Raw genomic sequence first — 25,116 nt, 5'->3', positions numbered from 1 at the left:
AGGAGAGAGTTGAGATATACTGTTCAAACTCTGACTTCAACAAAAAGAAATTTGTTTTTTTACTTGAAAACTTACATTTGTGTATGTGGTATTTGGCAAAAAGAAAAATTAGTAGGGTAAAACCAGTGAAAATATTTGTGTTAACAAACGAGGCAATGTCCTTCCAGAGTTTGTATGTAAATTCACAAGACCAAAATGAATGTGAGATTCAGAGTGCAGATCACAAAAACCACATTCCACCTCAATGTCAACTTTAAATTTATGTAACTTTTCTGCTTTTATTTTGAAGTATTTTTTTTTTCATTCGGCAACGTTCGGAAAGGGGCGGGGCCAATCTGTTGAATCTGACGGATTTACCGTAAATTATGTAGAAGGTAGAGCGAGCGTGACGTCACAGCTCGTCGCTGATTGGCGGAGGGTTGGGGGGAGAGTGAGCGCGTGTGTAATATACAGCAGCTCAAACGGCGGAGCCCGCAGTGAAGCCGAGCAGTCCCACACACTACACAGACACAAGACAGTCAAAGGTGATCAAGTGGACCATTATAACAACTTGTACTTTTGTTGGACTATACCGGGACGCAGGAACAAACACTGAATCACTGCACTGGTTGTAAATCTATTTACAAAGCTACCGGCTTTTCTTCTTCTTAACTTTAACGCTACCTAAAAGGACAACCATGCTCAACCTCTGCCTCGTGTTGATCTTATCTGCCTCCGTGTTTTCAGAGTCGGTAAGTTGTTTTTTTTCTTTTGCTAAACATTTATAACAGTTAGTTAAAGTTTGAAAACTTCTTCGTCTGTTCCCCTTGGTCAGGCTGGCAGCGCTAGCTAAAGTACTACTAGCTGGCTGTGAGACCTTAACTCTGATAGCTTTGATTTAAAAAACAAACAAACAACTGATTTCAGTTACGGTTAACTGTTTTTTTTACACGTTTGTTGTTGTATAAGGTTGATAACGCTAGTCTCAAAGTTGGGAGCCTCAATGTTGTTAGCCAGCTAGCTTCACTTACAGGGCTAGAGTCCAATGAGTGTGTGTTGGTTGGGGGAAAAGGGACACTCACACTCACACTCACACTCACACACACACACACACACACACACACACACACACACACACACACACACACACACACACACACACACACACACAGAGGCATCTACAGCCTGCTGCTATTATCCAGTATGGGGCCCAGATGGGGGTAGCTGGCAAGTCATTTTTCCTACCCCTTATGGGCCAATCACTGGATGCTCTTTTTACATGAATGACTCTTTTTGATCAATTAACCAAAGAAAGTGGCCAGACATTTGATTTAACCCCCCTTCCCCTCTCCCCATTCAAAAAATATTGCATTATAGACTCTGTGTTATGGTTTTAGTGTGTACTTTTAATACTGCTTTTGGTTTAGAAGAGTTATCTAAAGATCGAAAGAGCATCTATAATCTTGTTTAATCAGAATCAGGTTTATTTCCAAGTGGACATTTCTATCTAAATGTCTAATATAAGGTTGATCTGTTTTAAAATGAGAGCAGTATAGTTATGTGCAACAGTGTGAGAGATAGTCCAGGGAAAGTATAAAGAATATGTACACCGTACAGAGATAATAATCCAAAACAAGTGTTTTCAGTGTAACACATAGAGACAAATATGGAGTGTTTACATTATGTTGGTATTAAACGGTTTTCACTCAGACATCCCACTTAAAGTTCTTCTCTGGGGACCAGTGTTACTTTGGGGATACATTGAGCATGTCTTGCTGTGTTGTGAAAAGCAAAAAGGCTGACTTAATGCCAAAAGAATTTGTGAGGAGCGTCACTGAGGTGGCTGACAGATTACAAATGTTATTTCCCAAGGACCTGAGATTTTCCATGGGACTTTCGAGCGTAATTTTCTGTAATTATTCCCTCAGGGTGTGACTTTTCCTGACTTGTTCGTGCAGGCTTTTTCATGTTATCTCACTTTTGTTTTCTTCTCCAGTATTTTATAATGCATATAGTCAGACTCTTGTCCTGTATAATGTTGACACCTTTATTCTACAGCCACCCGGGCTTGGCGTCGTCATTAACTATTTATGAAATGTGTCTTTTTCAAACACCTGTCGTGCATTGACCCCAGTCTCCTGTACCCAGAGGAAGGTCCTGCCATATGGATGATAGTGTGTGTTTGTTCGTTAGAATAACAGTATCATGTGTGAATGGTGAGATGATTATCATATGTATTGGTCGGCTTTATCTTGCCTATAAATTATACTTTACATGTAGATTGAAACTAAGTATGGCCACCAAGTTAAGCAGAAAAATGCAGTTGTCATATTTTGGTTTTAATTTAGTGCCCATATAATACAGGATACATTTTCATCACATATTTTATTGCATTTTAGGGAATGATATTTGGTTAAAGGGGTCACAGAAAAGTAAACAACCATTTTTTTCAGAATTTAAAAAAAAATGTTAAATTAAATATCCACCTTCTAGTTGCATTGAGTAGTCTCATTTGTGTCTAACCTTATATCCTACAACTTTTTGAACAGTTATTAGGGCCCGAGCAGGCAACGACCTGCGAGGTCCCTATTGTATTTCGAACGATTATTTATTTCTAATTGTACTTACTCCAGTGCTAATACAGGCAGCCTGGATGCCACCCAGACACAAACACATGCACCCTGCCCCCCAAGTTAGCCCAGTTGGTCAGTACAAATGGTGTGAAAGGGTGAATAGCAGCAACTGACTTTACTAGCCATTCCAGGATGTACTATATGTCCAATCATAATCAGTCTTGAGATCATTTAGGGGAAGCAACAGTTCAATAAACGACTGTCACATGCTTCACTGTGACATACTTTGACACATTGAAATTTCCCATGTGGATCCAGAAACACTTGGGACACTAATCCCGGATTGAAGAGCTGAACTTCATCTGCCTTTAGAAGCACTTCAGCAGCACGCTGCTGTTGTGAGCTGGTGACTTCCAGCTCGCTGTGGTCGGGTCCACCTCGCCGTCACAATCTGTTACATTCCTCAAAGCGTTGTAGCTTCTGCTTGTTCACTCTGCCTCATCTCGTTGTCACCCCCTCTCTTCTTCTTCTTCTGCTTCTTTTTTTTTTTTGATTTCCCCATTGGAATGTGACCTTTTGAGACCTTGACCGGCCCTCTTGGGGATTTTGCACACTTGGAGGGATCTCAATAGGGCCCTGGGGCCTTTTCATAAGGGACACTCTTTCCCCTGGCTTGGCCTGGTGTGGAAACAGCTACAGCTTTCCCATCAAGATATGCTATATCTCAGTTTTCTGCTCTCTACTTTGCAATTTTTTTTCCATTTGTTCTTTAGTCGTCACTCAGTCTGCATGTCCCCACTTTCCCTTTCTGTCTCTCTTATCAATTGTCATTGTTAGATAGTCCTTGGTGGCTTTTCTCCCTTCTTTCTTTCTCTTTTTTTTCCAGCACTTTCCTTTGATGGTTACTTAGCCTCTGAGCTGCTGTGGCAATCCTTCCCTCCACCTCCCTCCCTCCTTCCAGCCTTTTCTTCTTCTCTACCCACTGAGGTCATTATTGGTATGTGGGTTTGGCGTTCCCAGCTAATCGATAACAATGTTCTACTACCTGACAAAAGAACATGCTCTGAATGCAAAAAAAGAGGCTTTTTTGGAGCCAAAGGCATGATTGGAATGTTTTTTATCAATGGACTGAATGATCTTTCTTATCAAGTGGATGCCATGAGACTTCAAATTTTCTCCTCCTGGGAAGTTATCGCTTCATTTAGCAAAGCCCTTCGCTGCCCAAGATGGTACAAATCTTTTTAATTCGACCATTTTGATTTATGTCAAGCATCCTGAGCTGTGGTCTGGCCAAGGCCTCGTGTACAGTTTTATCAGTTTGTCTTAGATAGGACGAGCCAAACAAATCCTGTTCTTCGTGGCTTTTTCCATTGACCTCAGCATTTTCTGCCCATGTATGGAAGCACAAGTCACTACAAGTCCTTCATGACTGGGTATTGGGTGAAGGTGAAAGATAGGAAAGTACAGTAACTGTTATTATATAAAGTTCACACAATGGCTGAGCTGTTTGAAGGAATTGTCAAATATTTATTGGACAAAAAGTAAAGTATTTTCGTGTTTTCTGTTTTCATTTCAATTAGCAGTGTCAAATCCCCTTAATTTACCAAATGTGCTTGTGATGGCAACTGTGGTGGTTAATCAGGGTTAAAAAATCCTCTTTGCACTGGAGTTAATCCATGTTGCACCACCAAACCTCAGCTTGTTGCCTTTGGAGCCTCTGAGCTGAGTCCATTTGTTATATCTTGTTGGAATGTCACTGGTTTTGCATTTAGCCTCGAATCATTTGCACGAGAATGAACCAGTTTTTTTTTTTAAGGAAGTTTTTTTTGTCTTTTTTTGCATGATGGGGTGCACTGAAAGCCTGTGTGGTGAAAAGAGTGCAGGGTAGGAGGGAGGAAGAGAGGGAGCATGATAAATAGTATCACTAGGATGTAATAATGGTTCCTGCATTGCTGTCCGCTGGTCTATAAAATCCCTTTGGGCTGAGGAATGTTGGCACGGTGAGAGGAGGTTTTTGTCCTTCCTGCCTATGATGGAGAGCAGTGGAGAACCTGATTCCCCCCTCCCTCCACCCGCTTTCAACCACTACATATTCTGGCAGTTGTAACGGGAACTATATGAATACATTTAGGGCAGAAGTCGACCATAAAACCCCCTCCATTTCTGGTTATATCGCTTTCATCCAACTTTTTTGTACTCTTTTTGTGCTGGAGCCACTTTCTAGTGAAACTTAGCACTGAGCCTTTACAACACTGGCTCAGTATAAAGGGCTGCACCTAAAATTATTTTCACCATCGATTAAAATCTGATCATGATATTCTCATTGTTGATTCCTTCAATTTGCCCAATTGTTTATGTGCATCCTAGCAGTTTGATTATCCATTGAGAACATTGCTATCTGTAATCGGTTAATTGGCCTTTTAGCTCTACAAGTGTGATTGTAAATGCAAAACAACAGAAAAATTGAGCAACAGCACATTATTTATGTTAATTGCCTGGGACACATGCAGCTTAACACGGCAGTTTCTTCATGGCCACCTCCCCCATTCTTGAGAAAAGCTGTTGTGGCTTTGTGGTGGACTAGTTAAAATATAGAGCGCCGTGGCAGAACATGGAATATGAACCTTGCTGTGTTTCCATTGGGAAATGTATCAGTGAGCCTGAAGGGAGGACGTTTGATGTCGGTCCTGCAGCTCCTGCCTCTGCTGTCCCATGATACCCTGTCATACTCTGACAGATGGTTATTCCACGCCTGAAGCCAGACTTTTAGCAACTATCAGCGCTGATGCACTTAGTGTTTTTTTTTTTTTTCACCAAGCAGAACAGATGTATCTGACTTTAAAAATTGGAGAGCGGGAGCATGAAATGCAATAATCAAAATGCTCCACCCTGGGGCTGGGCAACAAAGTCAGATATCCCAATAATATGGGCTTAATATCTCCATCTGTAATATGTCAAGGCTGTTTATTGACAAGTACAGAAGATATTTTCTCATAAACTACTTAAAAACTGTCAGTCTGACATGAGTTTTAAGCTAAAATGGTATGCTTTTCTTTGTCGTTTGTGACAGTAAATTAAAAATCTTAAACATTACCCACACTCTGCACTTTGTGTACATGTCAGAAGTTGTCCATGGTAAGGTAATGGCCATCTAGAGACTGTTAGTTGTTTACATTTACTAGTGATTGAAGATTTTTTTTTTTAGTCAATGCTTCTTTGGGGGAATTTTTGCAGCTCTTCTATGTAAAGACTTACAGTGTTGGGTAAAAACCTTGTGCTTTTCTGTGGAAACTTACTTCCCGCAAATGTAATTTCTCTCAAACTTCTCCTTTACCATTTACAGTACACACACACATGCAGACAAAAGAAAAAGCGCCACCAGAGATCATAGAGTGCTTTTGGGTGGTATGAGGGCTTCCCCTTATTCAGACATCCTTCCTGACAAATGTGTCTCAATAATACAGTACCTCTTTGATGTGGTGTGTGTGGCTAAGTGTGTGTGTGTACACAGGCAAATGTCTCTCAGTATTAATGTGTGTGTCCCTGCGTCACTTTGTGTATCTGTGCTTCAGTATGTGAGGTCTACCTCTACATTAGACCACCAGTGGCTGACTGGGCCAGGCACCACAGTCACTGAACTTATTGTCAACAGCCGAGCTGCCTTGTCTGTTTCACATCAGTTGAACTATAATGAACTTGCGGTAGTGTTTAGCCTTTGTCTGTGTGTAAGAAAGTTAGAAATGAATTGATGGAGATGCTGTTAACCTTGAATGTTTTTGTTGGTGTTTGAAGTTAGAGTTGTGCCTCATGTTGTGAATTTGAGTGAATTGTTTAAGTAGAAATGAAGAGAACTATGTTTAATCTCTTTTTACCAAACTGAGTAGGGGGAAGGGGAGAGTTGCAGATGTATGGTTTTCCAACTTGAGCAGTGCAAAAACCACTGCCCGTCAGAAAAGATTACAGGGAGGTGTCTAAAAGAATTTTACCCTTTCATGCACCAGGAGCCATGCTGCGTTAATGTGATCCCTGCCTTAAACCCAGGCTCATTTAAACATACTTAGTGCATACATATCAGTAAGAGGGTGGGGTAACTGTAGGTGCTGGCCAACAGTTTGAAAACCACTTCTCTGCAGGATATCGCAGCAGTTGGAGTCGAACCGTGAACCTCGGAGAACCATCATAGCAGTCGTTGGTGGTTTGGCCCAAGCTCTTAATTGTGTGTCTCAGTGCAGAGAGTGCCATGGCTCCATTGTAGAGGAGAGAGGAATGTGGTGGCTCACTGAGTAGCCAAGGTCTTGGCTACTTTGCTGACCCACACAGAGAGACACATTCCTGAGTCTGCCAAGCTCAACAGCAGCTAACCAAGCGTCATGCAGTCTGTCGCAGAGTCCAACTTCTCATCTGTTTTCAGGAATTGTTTGACATTTTGACGATATCATAACATTGTTACGATAACATATTTCTGTTAGATGATATCTAATGATATAATAATGCAAGTAAAGCCTTTCAAAGAGCAATGCATTTTTTTCAAAATTCTTTAGAATATTCACTCATGAAAAAATATTAAAATATCCTCAATAAATAAAAGAAGAAATTATGTTTTCTAAAGAGATAACATGTTATTTAGCTTTAAAGAAGCCGAAAGATGGATTTTTTTCATCTTCAGACAGCCAGACTCGCTGCTTCACCCTGAAGAAGGAAAGCAACAGATTCTCTCATTGGAGGAGCAGAAATGATAAATTGATAATCAAAATAATTTGTATGTAGTCTTTGTAATTATTTTCTTTCTATGTGGTGGAATGGTGGACTTGAGCCAGACAAAATCATTTTCAGTGCACACATCTGCCTCAGCGGGTTAACCAGTACCAGAAATTTATACCAAAACTTCTCTGGAAGTTATTCATAATGTGAGTTGGCCTGTATTGTGAGTCAGGCCAGCTTATGTTTTTTTATGTGCTGGATAAAGTCGAAGATTAACCATCATGAGAAAGAGATCTTTTTGCCATCCCATGAATCAATTACTAATGATCTAACTTGACTTTAGCTGTAATTTAAATGACCATGAGACTTGTTTATGGTGTGTCTGGCATCATCCTTAGGAAATACAAAGGCCCTTTTTATTATCTAAATGGAGCTAAAGTGGAGGTTGCTTATTGGTATTATGAAGTGGAAATTGGACTGATCCACAGCTATGAAGGATAAAGAGTCTCCTCTTGGTAATGAATTGGGGTCTTTGTGACTAATCTCCCTCTATGAATGAATGGAAATCCTCACGTGTCCAACAACACTTTAATATAAATAAGTCTGTTTACTAGCATGACTCACATTGATGCGTATTTTCAGGCTTTTACTAAACACTGAGTTGATTTGTCCTGGATGGATATTTCCTGTTTTTCTGCCTTTTTGTTATTATTTCCTGCCATTTAAAGCCTCAAGCCGATCTTCTAGATGATAATAACTCCTCAGTAGCTTACATTTAGTCTATTGGGCTGTAATGTCTTTGATCTAAGGCAGCGATATGCTCGCCTGAGGGAGTGACATCAAAGAGAGGGAAGAGTGGGGAAGACATTAGAGAGGCATGGCTTCTGTAAGAGTCGCTGCAGGCATTCGGCTTATTTGTCCATCAGTCATGGATTTGGTAATAATGGGGAATCATCCAGTTGGCATGGCAGGACGGCTTCATCGGTGGGAGGAAGTGACCAATAAAGGGCATTTCGATAAGACCAGGGACGTTCCCTCAGGAGGTGCTCATCAAAACTCAATTAGGCTTATCGACAGAGGCCGAATCAACACTGTCTGCTGCACAGCTGGCCCGTCTGCACAGCTTCAGTCTTATCTCCAATCGTCAGCAAAGAGGCACATAGAAAGCAGGTCATTGTCAAAGCTGAATGCAACAATATTACTCCCTTTACTGAGTAATATTTGTCTTTGTGACAAAGACAAGAAATCCCTGGTTGACTCAACAGGCAGCAGAGTTTATCAGTGATTATAGCTGTGTAGTAATTATGGCAATAGAAATCAACCTCTCCATCTGTACGTTGTCAGGATCAACGTTGTGTGTCATGTTCCCATACAGTCTCACATGGTGCTGTTGGTGGAAATGCTGCTATAGATAGACCAGGCGTAGGTAGAAGGAATCTAGAGCTCGGCTGTCAGAGCAAAAGGCAAAGGTAGCTGTGTGTTTTTGTGTGTGCTTGACTTCCAGTGAAGTAAAGCATGCAGCACTGTTCTCGCAGTTTATCAGAGCACAAATGAGGCCTATATTGGAAATATTCAATGGGTCGCTTTTAGGCCTTGTGAAGAACTGCAGGAGCAGCAGCAGGGCTGTGCTCTAAATTAAACCATTAAACTTTGATTTTATAAAAGTAATGACCCTATAAGATCACTCCTCGTGAGGCCCTTTGGATGTTATAAACTAAAGGTTCATCTCTCATATCTGTGTGTGTGTGTGTGTCCTTCCTTTGGCAAAGTTACATCAGGGGTCAGAAGTGCATCTTACAAGCAGATCAGGCGACACAATACATGGTGCAAATCCTGCCGGTTCAAGTATCACCCAGCAGCAGGGGGAGGGGGGAAGTTGAAAAACAGGATGGGAAATGGAGGGTGTGCAATGTGGAGAAGCAAAGGAAAAGAGGAGGTGGCAAAAACAGGGTGGGGGGTTGAGATAGTTTTGATTTCATATCCTGATTATCTTCCATATTTTATTTTGGCTCCTGAGGCCAGGGATAGCAGCTGAATATCGAAAGATGGAAAATGGTTAGAAAACAACAATAGTTGTCTTTTCTTGAAAAGGTCAAGAGACGTTGGACATCACAAAGAATAAGGAAGCACATTCCTGTGTGCTGGTGTTTCTTTTCTGTCTTTTCATACTTTGTACCTCCTCCACGCCGCCATGTGAATGGACCAGATGCCTCTCTGTGTGCCGGCAGATGGAGGGATTGTTTCCCCAGTTTAATGAAGGGAGGCTGTTGGAGGCTTATCCCCGGTTACCTTGGTCATTGATATGCTCTTGAGGAGTCCACTGGCATTGTTTGGTGTCAATGGAAGGGACAGACCCAAAGGCTGGGTGGCGGGTGTCTTGACAGACTGCCTTTCAGTGAATGTGGACAATTGTGGAACTGGAAAGTTTGGGACCGCCATGCTGAGATGGGCAGGATAAACAAGGAGGAGATGGGACAAGAGGCTAGACTGAGGGGTTAAGTGTGTGGCAAGACGGGAAACAACAAGTTTTTATGAACTGTAGCGAGGCTACTCCATGTGACCAAGACTTTTCTTCAGTGCAGACCTCCCCCAAGAATATGCCCTCTCTCGAATTGTTGTCAAAAGTGAAAAATTATAGGTTATTCTATCTGAAATTTAAAGGGTTCTCCCTCGGCCTGTGATACACCTTTCCACCAAGTTTCCTGAAAATGGGGCCAGTTGATTTTCCGTAATCCTGCTGACAAAATAACCAATGAAAAACCAAACATAACCTCGTTGGTGGAAGAAAGTGAATACAACTGAAACGGATTATGGATTTATTTTCCTTTTGATTCATTTAATCTGAATATATATTGATAATCAAATAATATTCTGATGCCAAGCATTCTCTCATTTTAACTTACTTTTATGAAATTCTACTTTTGGTCCGTTACTGGTCTGGTACTGCAGTCTTGGGGTGTTTTTGCTTTGACACAGCGAGGCCAAATGAGCTCTGTAATTAAGAGGCTTTTAATTAAACAAGAGAAAGCTTTGTTTCAGCTGTTTCAGGACTCTGACCTACATGCTAGACCAGTAGTCTCAGATAAAAGCTCATATGGACTGTTGATAGCAATTTAATGCGTTTATGAGAGCAGATATCTTGTAAGAAAATGAAAGTTCAATGGTAATATTTCACTGACTGGATGTTTTGTGCCGTGGGAGCGGAGTGGTGAACGCCATTGCTGTAGCATGTACAATACTAAATATTAAATGCTGAACGGTGAAGTGCGTCACTGCCACAAACGGAAATATTATTTCCCAATTCTCTCCATTAAATCCATTTGGTTTGGCTGTGATCCACATCCGGCTGCTTATCAGCTGTTGCACATTAGGCAGAATATATGAGGCTGTGAATCACTGATGGGAGGACAAATGGTGATCAGTTTGGGTCGTAAGTGGCTTTTTATAATGTCTTGACAAATACTGTGGTTGACCAACTTTAAGTCGAGAGTTTTCCCTCTAAATTAAAATTTAGATTTCCCTGCAATGGCACAGTATCTCCTGAAAACAAGAGTTGGCAGAGATGGTAATGATGAGCTTTTAGGATATCCACATTCTTGGAAATCTTTGTTAAAAGCATCAACATCACTCTCGTGAAGTCTCCTGCGTTTATTGTACATGAAGTATGTTATTAAGTTCTCCAGGATGTTGGGTCAGCCTTTTGTGTTTTCACTCTGAGCCACAGTGTGCTGTGCTTTCAAGCACGTAGCCACACTTTGTGTTGCTGAGTCCATTAAGGCTGCGTTTGTGGTGAACAGATTAGCCATATGTGGGCGTGATGACTACCTTCCCTTTCTTTCAGATTGTATTTGACAGTGATCCTCTGGGAAAATAACTGTGTTTGGTCCAATGATTGAATATCTCTTGTAGAGTTGCAGAAGTATCTTTATAAAACAGGATTAATCCATAATTATTTCTGTTTCTTACATTCATTGACTCTTTCGTTTAGTTGGCCAGCAGGCAGCCATGACTGAATGAATCAGGGTTTAGCAGCAGACAGGCCCTCCTTCAGCCATTGTACAATCACCATGTGAGAGCTGATTTCCATGCTGACCTGGTTACATAACCACTGTTCAGGCTGTTCCCAGTCTGTGCTGGGTTAGATGATAGTTGGTGCAAAATGCTTTTTTGTGTTGTGTTACTCGATTACTGTACAAACATCACTTTATTAAGTCTTCAGGCTGTTCTGGCTGTGTGAAACAGAGACTTCCTGTTTCATTCTGTGCTCTCTGTTGAGGATATGCTGTTCCCCGAATCCATTCTTGGATTTTGAACAAAGTCAGCCTGTTTTTGTCAGGCAGACTAGGACTTGGCCTGAATCCCATCCTGGTTTTGCTTCCTGGGAGAATATAGCAAAGATGGAATGTCCCCCTCATCTGATAGTAAATTCAGTGGCAGCCATCATAACAAAAATCCTCTAGCTTTTGATCTTTTTCTTCCTGCTCCGTCTTACTGAATAAACCTGGCCTGTTGGGACAGGTCTCAGGCAGCATACTTGCTTACAGGCACACATGGCTGCAAATGTTGGAGTTTCTTCTAACACGTCTCTTCCAGGACACAAATGTGTGTCTACATTTCCCCGCAGGGGGTTTTAAAGGTCAGGGGCAGCCAGGAGGAAGGGTTTATTGGCACTCCAGGAACCTGACAGGGATGAACATATTGGCTTTCTGGGTATTGAACCGGTTGTCTTTCACATATCAGACAAACTCTGGAAGTCAAATGCACAAGTAGTACTTTTTGTTTTTAAAACTCTCGGGCTTAACAGCAAAGGCCTTAAGGAAACAAATGCATTTTATTTTCATAGGAGTTTTTATAGAGCGTACCGCTTAAAAACTTTAATTATCTGCTTCACCAGGACTGTGTCGGTGTGGTTTGGTAACATAAGCTAAAAATATTTTAAAAAGAAGAAAATTTTGCTACGATGCTCATTGGTGCATGGAGATATGAGACACAACCCACTTTAAACTTGTGAGAAAAGCAAAGAAAATGAATACTGTAGGTGAAATAACAGACTGTTATCAAATTCATCACTTAAACTCACTTTTTCTCAAATCACAAAGTAGTAGACACAGTGAAACCTGCCTGAGGGAACGATGTGTTTGAATGAATATGACTCATGCTGGCAGACATGATTGAATCCATATTATCATGTGAATGAGTGTGATTCCCGTAATGTGACTCAGCGGGCTTGTTCCAGCATGCTGCCGCAGCAGTCCACTTCCATCTGAATGGCTGCGAGGAAATGAAGAGCCAGTAGTCACCATTTTAAGGCTTAGGATTAGGTACACACACTCACAAAGGCATGCAAGTATGTACACACACACAACCACACACACACACACACACACACACACACACACACACAGGATCACAGCTCCCCTGTGTCCATGTATAGGGTTTAAATGAGGACATAATGGAGCAGTGATCCCCAACCAGCGGGACCTGTTCCCCGGGGGTTACTCCTATAGTTTCCAGGGGAAACGTGGAAAGATTGTGGAGGACTGCAACTCATTTGAAAAAGTCCAATTGAGGATGAAAAAACAAACCCACATGCATTTGTTTTATGGTGGAAAATAAATAGGATTACAGCTTGATATGGTGTTGATCTTCTTGTGCGATAAGCTCAGTACATTCCTCCAGAAAGTAAACAGAAACAGTTAACTAAAAGTAATAAATAAACAATCAAAGTAGTTTGCAAAAGGCAAATGATTGAAATTGTGAGCTTAAAGTAAACAACAAAAAAACATTTATTGACGTTTAAATTACGGTTTATCAAAAAGAAAAATGACCAATATTTAGCTTGAAGTAATTTATAAACATGTAGAATAAGTACAATTGATGAATAAAAGGAGCGTTTTGCCACAAAGTGTGGTAGTACGAAAGCAAACCTGACCAAACTGACCTAAACAATCACAGTTCCGTCGGCTAACAGTAAACAATGTAAATAAGTTGGCTAGAAGTAAAGGATAAACAACAAAGATGGTTATCAAATATGATATGATAGAAATGGTCCCCATAAGTAAACAATGAGTAAAAAGTTAACAATAAACATAACTTAAGATAATGAATAAACAGCTGAAAGAGTACCTCAACAATCAACAGAAACCAAACAAACAATTCCATTCTATGAAAAAACATTGTGATAATGTTATATTAATTCATGGTAATTACATTTGTTCTTAATGTTAAATAGCATAAATCTAAGAACAATTAAGAAAAAAAAGTCCTCATTTAAGCAAAATATAATTTAAGAATATATAGGAAGCTATACTATAAAGAGAGAATTACTTTAAAAAAGTGAGCGAGCACAGGATCAGCCAAGCTCGTCCTGAGAGGAATCAGTAAAATGGCCGTGGTTGTTTGAAGCCCTCCGTGGGGCCGTCCCTCCCCTCCCTCCTGTCATATAGGCTACTTTTAAAAGCAGAGGGGATTACCTTCAAACACACATCGTTACTATGCCAAGTATTTGAGAACACACACACACAGAATGGTCGGAGGCCCGGCGGGCTTAGCCACCAGCGAACCTTTAAAATGAAGACGAGGACTCAGATGGAAGTAATTATGAGGAGAACTCATGATGTCAATGGAACGCCATCTCTCTGTTGGAGAGTGAATGAGGATGTTGTGGGACACTTCCAGCTTTTGTTCTCTGTAAATGGAAGGTTTCATTGAAAAAAAAAGCAACTTTCCAGCACTGCTCTGCTCTCTAGTATCGTCAGGCTTATATCAGCGTACGGCTGCCTCCATCACACAGCTTGTAACTCTGTCTGAACTCTGAAGTACTTTTTAGAATAACAAAGGCAGTGTGGTGGAAAAGGTGGAAAAACCTGCTGTATTTGGTGTAGGGAAATTTCAGTGTGGATGAAAAACTGGAAAGACTTGAAAGCTGCTCTGCAAATTTCAGACCTGATGAGCTTTTCTCACCTCGTTTTACCTCCCCATCCCTCTGTTTAGTGTAGCCCTAATGCTGATTAAGTGTGTGTGTGTGTGTGTGTGTGTGTATGTGGAAGCCATTCAACTCAGCCCTGTGTTTTAATCCCATTCACGCTGCTTACTGAGCAAATGGTCAATGAAATTAAGTGTGCTAATGTGATTAAAGGAGGTTGATGTGTCTTCATTATGTTAATCTTCACAGTGATTAGAGACACAGTGGCTTTACAAGATGGCTGGGGATGTTCCCTTATTCAATTAATGCTGCAAGTAACCGTTATTTTCATTATTGCTTCATCTGCAAACTCATTTTAGGATAAATTGTTGGTCTTTGGCCAGAAAATAGTGACTTAAGTTGGTTTCAAAATACTGCTGGTAGGAATATTTGGTGCTTTTGTGTTGATTGCACACAATGAGACGTTTTCTCAGCCTCACCTTGTTTTGACATTTTAAAGAAATGTAACAATGAAATAAATGTACTTATATTTATCTACAGCCTCTTGGTAGTAATATAGAAGTAGGCTCATTCAGGACATTTTAATTGTGTATTTTTTTTTTTTTTTTTTACACGTCTTTATTTATATACGACAAACTCCACAGTGGTTGTGTCCACAGCTCTCGCCAGCTAATGGTTGCTTTTTCTTTCCCAAATCTCTGTTTCTGTCCGTGTGGCATCAGGGCGGCCGGGTGTATTTATTTACCCTGTTTCTCTGTTTGTCTGTTAAAACGTACAGTTTGGGCGTCTTTTGATAGTTATGAGTGTCACTACTCAAACTTTTTAAATTTTAAAAACATTTTCTTTTAATTTTCAAATAAAAACCGACTGTGGTGGAGAGCTCTCTGGTTAGTCTCGTAATATGCAGGTTTAGTTTTTTGTTGCAGGATTTCCGATTGTCTCTTGTCATGTAACCACCATGCAATTGGAATAGGTAATAACTGTTTTTCTGCTTTTGGCTCTCCTGATGGTCTCTCAACCACAGACCAGAGGAAAGTTTTGGAAGAAACTTTTCAGAGCAGGAAAAGACCTTCAGATGATGGCTGGTTCCCTGCTGTAATGGCTGGTGGAGCAGGTGAACTTGTCGAAACGTTATTTAATAGTGAATAGTAGTTTCTCAGGATGATTATAGTGCCTGGAAATTGGATTTTTTATTTTAAGCCATGCTAGCAGAGTGGCTCTATGGATGGTGATGTCTCACCTGGGTTCAGATCAAAATATCTTAAGTTATTGGATGAATTGCCATAAATTTAGTTCAGATTATGATGGAGTCTTTTGTCCCAGAATCACCAAAGAAAATATTGGGCCCAATTTTTTACAGGACACGTGTCTTTTGAATATCATTTAGTGTTAGTCAAAGTCTCCCAAGACTGCAGTGCACCATCTTCCTTCTGTCCAGTTTCTTTGGTTTGTCGACTGTTGGTGTTAAATATCTGACATGAACACACAGCGAAGCTCCTCTTTGTTGTAAACGTCTGGACATCGATCCCTCTGACCCCTCCTCTGTTTCTGGTGTCCCAGCAGGTGAGGGAGACAGAGACATGGATGCCCATGAAGACCACACAGACGGTGGCCATGTCGACGCACCATGACGGCCTGGAGTCGTCGGGAGACTCCCCGAACGGCTCCGACTTTCGCTTCACGGACGACGAGGATGACCACACCGACGGCTACGACGAAGACGACGAGGATGACGACGATTGGTACGATGAAACGCTGTACGATGACGAGGACGAGTACGACGAGTTCTCTGGATCTGGTGACGAAGGTCGGTCTCTACAAATATTTAAACATTTTAAATCTATCCAGATTAAAATCTGATGTTTAATCTCTTGAATTCTTATATAGAAGTGAGATTAAATGAAGAATCTTCTTACTTCCACAGCAACAACCGTGTCACCTGGAAGAGAGTCCAAGACGTCAGTGAAGGTGAGGCATTTATAGATTATGAGATTTGCTTTAACACTCATTGCAGTGTATTCACAATTATTGGTTATTCAGTTCAACTCAAATATTTCCCCTTCTGTCCTATTTAATTATGCTACGGATTATTTTCCAATGATTTTAAATGCAGTGAGATGTTCTTTAGGGTTCAGTTTACTGACTTTAAAAAAAAATATCTCTCTTTCCGTCCTCAGCCTGACGTGATCGACAACAAGATCCCCGAGGTGGAGCGCCCAGTGCGGCCAACCGTCAACGAGGTGGACATCGTCCAGAACCGCAACGAGATCCCCCTGCTAGGTAACGAGCCGGAGGAGCATCCATCCAACGTCCTCATGGCCCACGCCAGCGAGGACAGCATCTTCAACAAGACGGAGGTCCTCGCAGGTCAGTCGGCACCCACAGTAGTTGTAAATGGATTTAAACAGCAGTGGTGAAGGAAAGACACGTTTCCAGTTTGAGTTTTAATTAACATTTTGTATTTATGAAAGAATCAGCCTTTAAATCACAGGCTGAAAACCAAACAAGCTGCTGTTGAGGCTTCAGCTGAAAACAAGTTTGAGTTTAAAGGAAAACAAACATCATTCTGCAGCAACAAAATTCCTTGAAAAATAAGTTTGTAGGCTGAGGATGTCCTTATTTAGAATAAAGATGAAAACAACCGCGTTAAGAAAAAGAAAAATGGAAGTTAGAAATCTTCACGTCGAGAGAAACTACCATGAAAGTATGAAAACAATTCCACAGCTACTCATTATATTATATTTTTCAAAGAAAATTAGTAATATGATGGAAAAAAATAATATTCCTCCAATATCCCATCTATTGCTTATTTAATTATTATACATACAATTTTATTAAACTGTGATCCTTAGGTCTGAATGACAATCAGTTTAGATTTCCTCTTTTCTTCTGTCAATTTAAGTCCTAACGCCTCTCCTTCCCTCTCTCTCTCTCTCTCTCTCTCTCTCTCTCTCTCTCTCTCTCGTCCCGTGCAGCTCTGATCGCGGGCGGCGCCGTCGGCCTGATGTTCGCCGTGCTCCTCATCCTCCTCCTCATCTACCGCATGAAGAAGAAGGACGAGGGCAGCTACGACCTCGGGAAGAAACCCATCTACAAGAAAGCCCCCACCACAGAGATCTACGCATAGACACTCATCTCCCCACCACACACACAAACACACACACACCTCACTGCCCTCACCCCTCAAACACCCAATCAGGGCCAGGGTCTGGCCTCACAGTGCCTCATCTTCATCATACCTCCTCCTCCTCCTCCTCACCTTTCTTCGGCGGACTGACGCTGTGTAACATTCAGGAGAGAAGCCCCGACAACACAATCGATTGACTGACTCCTCCTACCTGATGAATATTATTATTGGTGCTCTCTGAACCAATCAGAGGCTTTGATGGTCCTCTAGTCCCTCCTACAAGGAAAAAGGAGCAACAGGGGTGGACAATTTCAGCTGCGGTACACTTGTGTTTTTTATTTGTTATTATTTTGTCCCCCCGTGTCGAGAGAAAAAGAAACTTCAACCTGAGGACTGGGAGAGCTTTCCCCTCCTCTCCTCCTCCAGCTTCCAGTTCAAAACACTAACACTGTGCAATGATGGTACACATTAACAGTCCAGTTATTTATTTTCCCTCTCTGTTATTCCTCTGATCCTGTTTCTTGGACTGCAGCTTCTCACATTACTGTAGCAAATGACTTTTATGTGAACATTTTTATTAGAATTTTTTTAAAAGAACTCCTTGTAATGCAGAGAGATTTCAGAAACGTCATTTTTTTTCTATTAAAGATCCTGTCATGATGGGAAAGAATTGAGCTCATGTTGTTCAAATTCATTTTGATTTACACTCTGTCATCCGTTAAAACTCATGTTAATAATTACAATATTTCAACTTGTTTTTTATCCTCACAGTGCTGCTTCAGTTACACTGAGAGGAGAGAAAAAGTTTCGTAATTGCAATCGTTTTTTCTCCGCGTCGGATACTTCAGATCATGTTGTGTACGTTCTCAGATGCAGAGTTCATTAAAAAACAACCGTTAGAGACTCGTTTTTTTTCTTTAAACCCTCTGGCATGTTTTGTATCTATTCGTGTGGGGAAAGTCCCGTCAGTCTGGCACGTATCGCCTGATAAGTAAGCTAAACTAATCCGGAAAAAGAATTTGCAAATACTGTATGACCCAGGTCACACACATACACACACACACACACACATAGACACACACACACACGCTAGCCTTGCAGCATGTTGTCCTTTGCTGCCCGTTTGGAGAGAACTTTAAAAGCCTGGAAGATGTTTTACCACTATAATTACCGCTGTGCCTCCAGGGTTTGTTTTCTGTTATTATGGTGAACTCGACTGGAGTCAAACCAACATGCTCCTACAGGGTGACACACCTACATTCCTCTCTCACACACACACTCACACACAGCTCAGTCATGTGTGAAGGGAGCAAAGATTCAACATAACGACTTAAACTGCTGACCCTCTTTCACAGGAACATTCGAGCTTAAAGGTCGTTGGACATTTTGGCGGTTACGTGGGCAGAGGGTTAGCTTAGCTTAGCATAAAGACTGGAAACGGAGGGAAACTGCTAACGTGGCTCTGTCAAACAACTCGACAGTTGTCCGTGTGAGAGTTGCATAACGCTGCATCTAACAAATTTTAAGGTTTATTTTGCATTTAATTTATTTTCAGGTACTTCACCGGCGAGTCCCATATTTTAACCTTCAAAATTTAGTTTCACGGTTGTGATTGCAGCTTGAAAGTTGACTTGAAAGCTGTTATGACATGAATGTGCCTTAAAACTTTTTTTAATTGGCATGTTGTATCATTTGTTTAACGTACAGAAAGTGTGAGGAAAAGTGACAGTTTGCAGTTGCTACCAAACTATTTCAGGAAGCTTCCAGTGCTGACACAGAGCCAGGCTAGCAGTTGCCCTCTGTTTACAGTCACTGTGCTAAGCTAAGCTAACCGGCTATCAATCCTCAAAGTAAATATTTCCCAGAATGTTAAACCGTTCCTCTAACTCTGCTTCTAATCTGTGAAGTTTTCCATGTCGTGACCATGAGGTGCTCGCTTCTTATTATCCATTAACGTGTAAAAACATTTATATTCATGGATCCAGTAAATGTTGTGATTATTTGTCCAATGAAAAGACATTTTAAGCTCTGTGATCGGAGAAACTGGTAGTTTTGGTACTTTGTTTTTGTTTATTATAAATCATGGGGTTGATGCTTTCTCAATAAGCTACACTGACAGTTTGTTAGTTTAATATTTTCACCATTGGGGTCTATGAGATTTCACATTTGTTAGCTGAGCGCAGCAGCACACAGACTGGTCTACCAAGGATTTGTACATAGTCATTAGGTAAAAATAACAAAAACTGAAAAAAAAATATTAACTTGGTACTTAGCCACATCCTGGCAACAAAAATATCTACCAAATATTTAAATGCCAAATTGTTTTTCCTGTTTTATTTTTATTTCGCAGCAGTAACGTTCATGTGATTTACTGTAAATGTTTTGATACTACCAATGCTAATACTAACTCCTCTCATTGTTCTCCAGTGTTTTATTTTGTTTTTTTCATCCAATAGATTGTACCCCCCCCCTTTTTTTTTTTTTATTAATTTAACTGTCAAATTATTTTATTGCCTTCTTTCAGGTTGGGGTGTTTCCCCCTTTTTAAGCTGTTGTATATGTGATTTTAAAAGTTTTATATACACTAGTTTGAGATTTTCAGAGGCAAATAGTTTTGAAACTTTTTATTTTATAAGAGTTTCTATTATCTTTTAGACTATTTTTTGTTTTGTTTTTTGCTTTTGTATTTATGTTTTTGTTTGTTTGTAGAAGGATTGCTTATGTGGTTGGTGTTCATCTCGTTGTTCAGGGGATGTTGTGCTTATGAGCCGTGCTGCCGCAGCAGGCAGGGGGCGGGGCCAGGGGCGGGGCCGGGCAGAGGCCAGACTGGAGCTGCTCCAGTTTTTGGAAAATGTTCTCATCTTTGCAGCCACAGTGGAGCCTGATAAATTTGCTAGAATGTATTTGGAAATTCGAGGTCACAATGTTTTGGTTCAAGGAGTTTTACCTCCCAAGAAAAACAAAAATAATCCAGAAAAAAACCCTCTGATTATCAACTGACAGAGGAGTAACTCTGATTAGATTTCTTTCAACTTCAGCAAATGAATCAACTTCACTGTTAGTGAACATTTTCCAGCCACCTGGTCTGCTCGGTGAGCACGGGAGAGAAACGTATGTTCTGCTGCTTAATGTCACAAACACCACATGTGAATCACCAATGGAGTGGAGAAGCCAATGAATCATTGGTTTCTGCATGCAGGTTCTGATTTATTATTGGAAATAAAGCTATTTTTATGCACATTAACATTTTAAACTGCTCTTTGTCCTCGTCTTTGTTTTCATCTTGTGTTTCCTGAGTGACAGTCACGAGGGAGGATCGTTAGACACGGTGCCTCTTCATCAGCTGACTCATTCAGAGAAAAAAGGAGTGAAAAACAACAGGAAGTGTCAGAAATTGCCTCTAACAGCAGAGCGCTGCAGGGATGATGTGTTTTTGTAGGTCAACGCGGACATTAGAATCGTCCTGCTTCTCTCAACAAACAGCCAGTGGGATTTTCCCATTGGATAAAAAGTTTCAGATAGTTTGTTCAGCAAGATAATCCCAAATAAATACCACTTTTATCTTCTATCATAAGCAGAAATGCAGTCGCCACAATTAAAAGGTTGTCATTGATTCACTGTCAGATATTAAAATAATTGTAAACTATTCTGATGATCGAATTAAACAAGAAGAAAAGTCAAAATTCTGATCCCAGCTTATTAAATATAAAAACTTGCTGGTTTCTTTCACCTCCTTGACAATAAACTAAATGTCTTCGGACAAAGCAAATATGAGGACATCCTCTCTGAAATATAAAAACATTAAGTTTTTCATGAAATACAGGTTGTTTCTTGGTGGGAAAATATATTTGGGGTTTTAAATTCGATAATGCTGCTTTACTTTAGGAGTTAAGTAATGACAGGTCATTTTTGACCCTTAGGACAAGGGGAGTACATCGAATATGAAGACTACACAAAGGTTAAGCATGTGCAACTTACAATACAATCAATATGTATGGCTTTATTAAAAATGTCTTTTATTAAACTGCTGCTGATTTAGCCACTACTACTAATCAAAAAGATAATAATAGAGTAATATAATAAAACAATAATAGTAAATAGGAACGGGTTTGGAGAAATGATGTGCTTTAAGGTAAGGTGAGCACTTTTAACCCTCTGAGTCCTGAGTGGAAGAGGTTAAAAACCAAAATAATTCAGTCTGTAGACAGCTTCTTTTCAAATGTTCGTGCACGGCTGACGACGTATGCAAACTCCACTTTACTAAAATCTTGCAGCCGGTCCTCTTCTTCACAGGGATTAGGGTGAAATACTTTTGAAATTGTGGGACGTGATGGTGTTGCAGCTGCCACCACCATATTGCTACATTGTGTGTTTACCTGTTGCATCTTTGCTCTCCAGTAACTGTTTGACACACACTCTCATCAAAGACAGTAATAATGTGAGATGGCTCATGCCTCAGAAACTTGGATAATAACATCAGGTCTTCACACAGAAAATGAAAAATAGATGGGAGGATGTAACTGACTTATCAACAATTAACAAGCGAAGGAGTTCAAGTATCTCGGGGTCTTGTTCACGAGTGAGGGTAGAACGTGGATGTGGACAAGGTGGACAGGTGGTTTGGTGCTGCGTCAGCAGTGATGCGGGCGTTGTACCGGACCATTGTGGTGAAGAAGGAGCTGAACTTGAAGGCAAAGCTCTCGATTTACCAGTCCATCTACGTTGCAACCCTCACCTGAAGGATCTCCAACAATACCAATGCTGTGTTCCAATACCCATACTTCCCGTACTTACTATACTTAGTTTGAGTACGCAGGGTGTTCCGATTCTGATCGCGGCGAAAAGAAGTGTACCTAAAGGACCCGGATGTTGCCCTCATAACGGTCAAAACGTTGAGTGTGGAACGATGTACACTATACGCACTCAACGGCCACCAATGTTTGTAATGGCAGCCGAAACAACAGCAGAGCATTGTCTGTCTAGATAACGTTGCTGGTGACGAGCCGCGGCGGCTGTCGCGAGCGTCATTTCCAGTAAGTGCACCACGGAGTATTAGATTTGGACAACACTCACCTGCTGAAATCTGCGTACTTAGTAAGTGCGGATAGTGTACTGCGTTTAAGTGTACTCATGGAAGTATGGGTATTGGAACACAGCACAAGTATGCCTGTGGTCTTCAACACTCTGAATTAAATATTGAAATATATGTTATCAAATTGTGTAAAAAGTCTGGAAAAAAGTTTTGGAATGCACCAAAAGTAATTTCCTAATGTCAGAAAGAGTTTGATGTGCATCGCATGATGGTTGATATGAATTAATTTTATTTATTAATTTATCTGAGGTGCCAGAAACCAGTTCTGGAGTGTTCCGGCCCACTTTAACCCCTGATGGACACGTGTGCTTGCGTTTAAGGCGGGGATGGGGGCCAAAAAAAATAATTGGACTGGGGCCTACCATCATGATGCTACGCTACTGTCCAAGGACCAGAAGTTTAGAGCTAAAAGCAAATATTTAACCCGACAAAAGTCTGAGAAGCAACATCACATAGAAGACGAACAGTAAATACATTTAGTTATTTATTGCCTTATGCACATCAGCTGTTTCCTGTTTTTTTGAAACTTTGGGCGCCTTTTTTTCAGTTGGTAGAGAAGCTAAGTTTAGAACGATACCACGAAAAAAAATTACTCATTAAAACAGAAACAATTACCCCAAAAACAAACCAAAAAATAAATTACTCAGAAAAACCTGAGTGTAAAAAAAAAAAAAGTGACTGCAATACGCTTACGTAGAAAAGCCATTAACAAAGTTGGGGGAAAAAAGTACTGTATATGATAAATCTTCTCAGCTGTTTTCCCATCTGAACCTCAGTATTGTTGTGACTTTCCCAGCACTCTGACGACAGTCCAGGTGTCGGGTTTCCTCCTTTGTCCCTTGTGTCTGTCTTTCTGTCCACTGTCAGGGACGAAGAGGAAGGACAGGAGACAACCTGCAGCACAGGCTCAGACGTGATGAAAGCAGAAAATGTAAAGAAACTATAACTGTGGATAAATTCAGGAGAGTTTCAGGGATCTGTAGGTGAGACGAGCAGAGAATGGACGGTGTTGGTTTCAACTTGTCAAAGCAGTTTTTGGGTCATGAACAATATGAAATGTTTTGGTTTCATGAGAAAAATTCCCATCAACGGCTTCAGGTCACTGACCTTTGACCTTCCTGAAAACGAAGATAACTTTCCCTTAAAAGGATCCGATCACAACGACAGAAAACAGGCTGGACAAGTGAAATTAAAGAGATGTTTTTTGTTTATTAAAAGCTGAAAGTTTTTATTATTGTGTAACTGTAAGCAAAGATACAGCCCTGATTTCTCTCTGTCTGTGTGTGTGTGTGTGTGTGTGTGTGTGTTTGTGTGTGTGTGTGTGTGTGTGTGTTGTTAACATTCATACAGAGACGTTAGACAAGCTGCAGCCTGTCGGCCTCTGAGCTTCGGGGAAAAACACACTCACAGGTGACGCCAAACACTGACGAATACAGCACACACACACATTCCAGCACAAACACACTCATACATCGTCATTTACCAGCTATTTACACACACACACACACACACACACACACACACAGGTTGAATCAGGGCGGTCTGAAGGAAAACTTTGCAGTGGACTTGTTTGTTTGTTCGGCTTTTACAGAGACAAAAACAAACACAGGCGCAAGTTAAAATGCAGTTTAGACATTTTTAATTTTGCTTACGTATTTCTTTTTCCTCCAGCTCCACCTGGACACACACGCACACACACTGCTGCTGTTGGTCGCTGCACAGCTTTTCCACCTCAAATCTGAGCTAGCACCTAGCAAGCCGGCACAGAATGTGAAACTCATTGATACATCCCTGGATCCCCCCACTGACATGACCGCTGCAGCTACCACATCCAAGTCAACCGGGCAAACCTGCGACGGCCCTCTCCTGCTAACCAGGTGAAAATAGACTTAGGAGCGACAGGACTTAGTGTAGCTGAACTGAAGAAGCTCGTCGCTGCTTATATTGACGAGGACATATTACCCATTTCCTCTGAGTCATTCCGATGCACCATAGAAAAAATATGCAGAAATTTAAGTCAACATAAAGAAAGATTTGCTTTATTTCATTAAAATATGCTGGAAGGTCTAATGCTTCATAGCATATTCAGATTGTGCATCATGTTTTTGAAAAGTAACTAAGTAAAATAATCAAAGTTCCTCATTACTTTTGAAAATAAGTAATCAGTAAAGTAACTGGATAACTTTCTTGGATAAGTAATCAGTAATCAGTAACTAATCACTATTTCTAAGTGACTTGACCAACACTGTAGAAGAATAGAATAGAATAGAATAGAATAGAATAGAATAGAATAGAATATTCTTTACTGTCATTGCACAAGTCAATAAACTTTTGTCGGAGCAGTCCTCCAGCTGCACAGGAATATGCAAAAACAGTAAAAAAACAAACACCTTTAGCTTCAGTTCTGAACGTGTCGGGGACGATGTGTCACTTCCCTTTACCTACATGCACAGTAGCTTTCAAAATAAACTCCTATGTTCAAAGGAAGCGGTTAACTTGATGCACTTGACTCAGTTAGAGATAAAAGAACTAAGTTGTGCATTAAAAGAATGAGTTACGCAGTTTGTTTGAAACATCTACCTAAACAGGCAACACACACATTCTATTCTTATCTCAGTGTGTTTTTATCATCTACATGTGCGCGCGCACGCGCACACACACACACACACACACACACACACCTTCACACAACATCCCGTGTGGAGCTTTTATGGGAATT

The 25,116-nt window shown here is 40.7% G+C and overlaps 1 protein-coding gene across 2 annotated transcripts; it reads left to right on the top strand.

Annotated features, from left to right (window-relative positions):
• Window positions 1–468: 468 nt before the first annotated feature.
• sdc4 (syndecan 4) lies at window positions 469–19,803 on the top strand. 2 transcript variants are annotated; one of them, XM_059329412.1, is made up of 5 exons: window positions 469–731; window positions 15,739–15,985; window positions 16,103–16,146; window positions 16,356–16,545; window positions 17,154–19,803. In XM_059329412.1, the coding sequence occupies exons 1-5, from the start codon at window positions 678–680 to the stop codon at window positions 17,303–17,305; spliced, it is 687 nt and encodes a 228-aa protein (XP_059185395.1). In that variant the 5' UTR covers window positions 469–677; the 3' UTR covers window positions 17,306–19,803. The 2 variants fall into 2 exon arrangements, with proteins under 2 accessions (XP_059185395.1, XP_059185396.1); XM_059329413.1 differs by having other exon boundaries at window positions 470–731; window positions 15,742–15,985.
• The last annotated feature ends 5,313 nt before the right edge of the window (window positions 19,804–25,116 follow it).

The sequence above is a fragment of the Centropristis striata genome, chromosome 3, assembly GCF_030273125.1.
Source record: "Centropristis striata isolate RG_2023a ecotype Rhode Island chromosome 3, C.striata_1.0, whole genome shotgun sequence".
Classification (NCBI taxonomy): Eukaryota; Metazoa; Chordata; class Actinopteri; order Perciformes; family Serranidae; genus Centropristis; species Centropristis striata.
This window is presented reverse-complemented; position numbering and strand designations above follow the sequence as displayed.

Excerpts from the sequence above, each read along its gene's own strand:
- sdc4 (XM_059329412.1), top strand. The coding sequence starts at position 678 with ATGCTCAACCTCTGCCTCGTGTTGATCTTATCTGCCTCCGTGTTTTCA. Across the intron at positions 16,147-16,355 it reads AGTCCAAGACGTCAGTGAAG|CCTGACGTGATCGACAACAA; the intron begins GTGAGGCATTTA and ends TTCCGTCCTCAG. Across the intron at positions 16,546-17,153 it reads CAAGACGGAGGTCCTCGCAG|CTCTGATCGCGGGCGGCGCC; the intron begins GTCAGTCGGCAC and ends CGTCCCGTGCAG.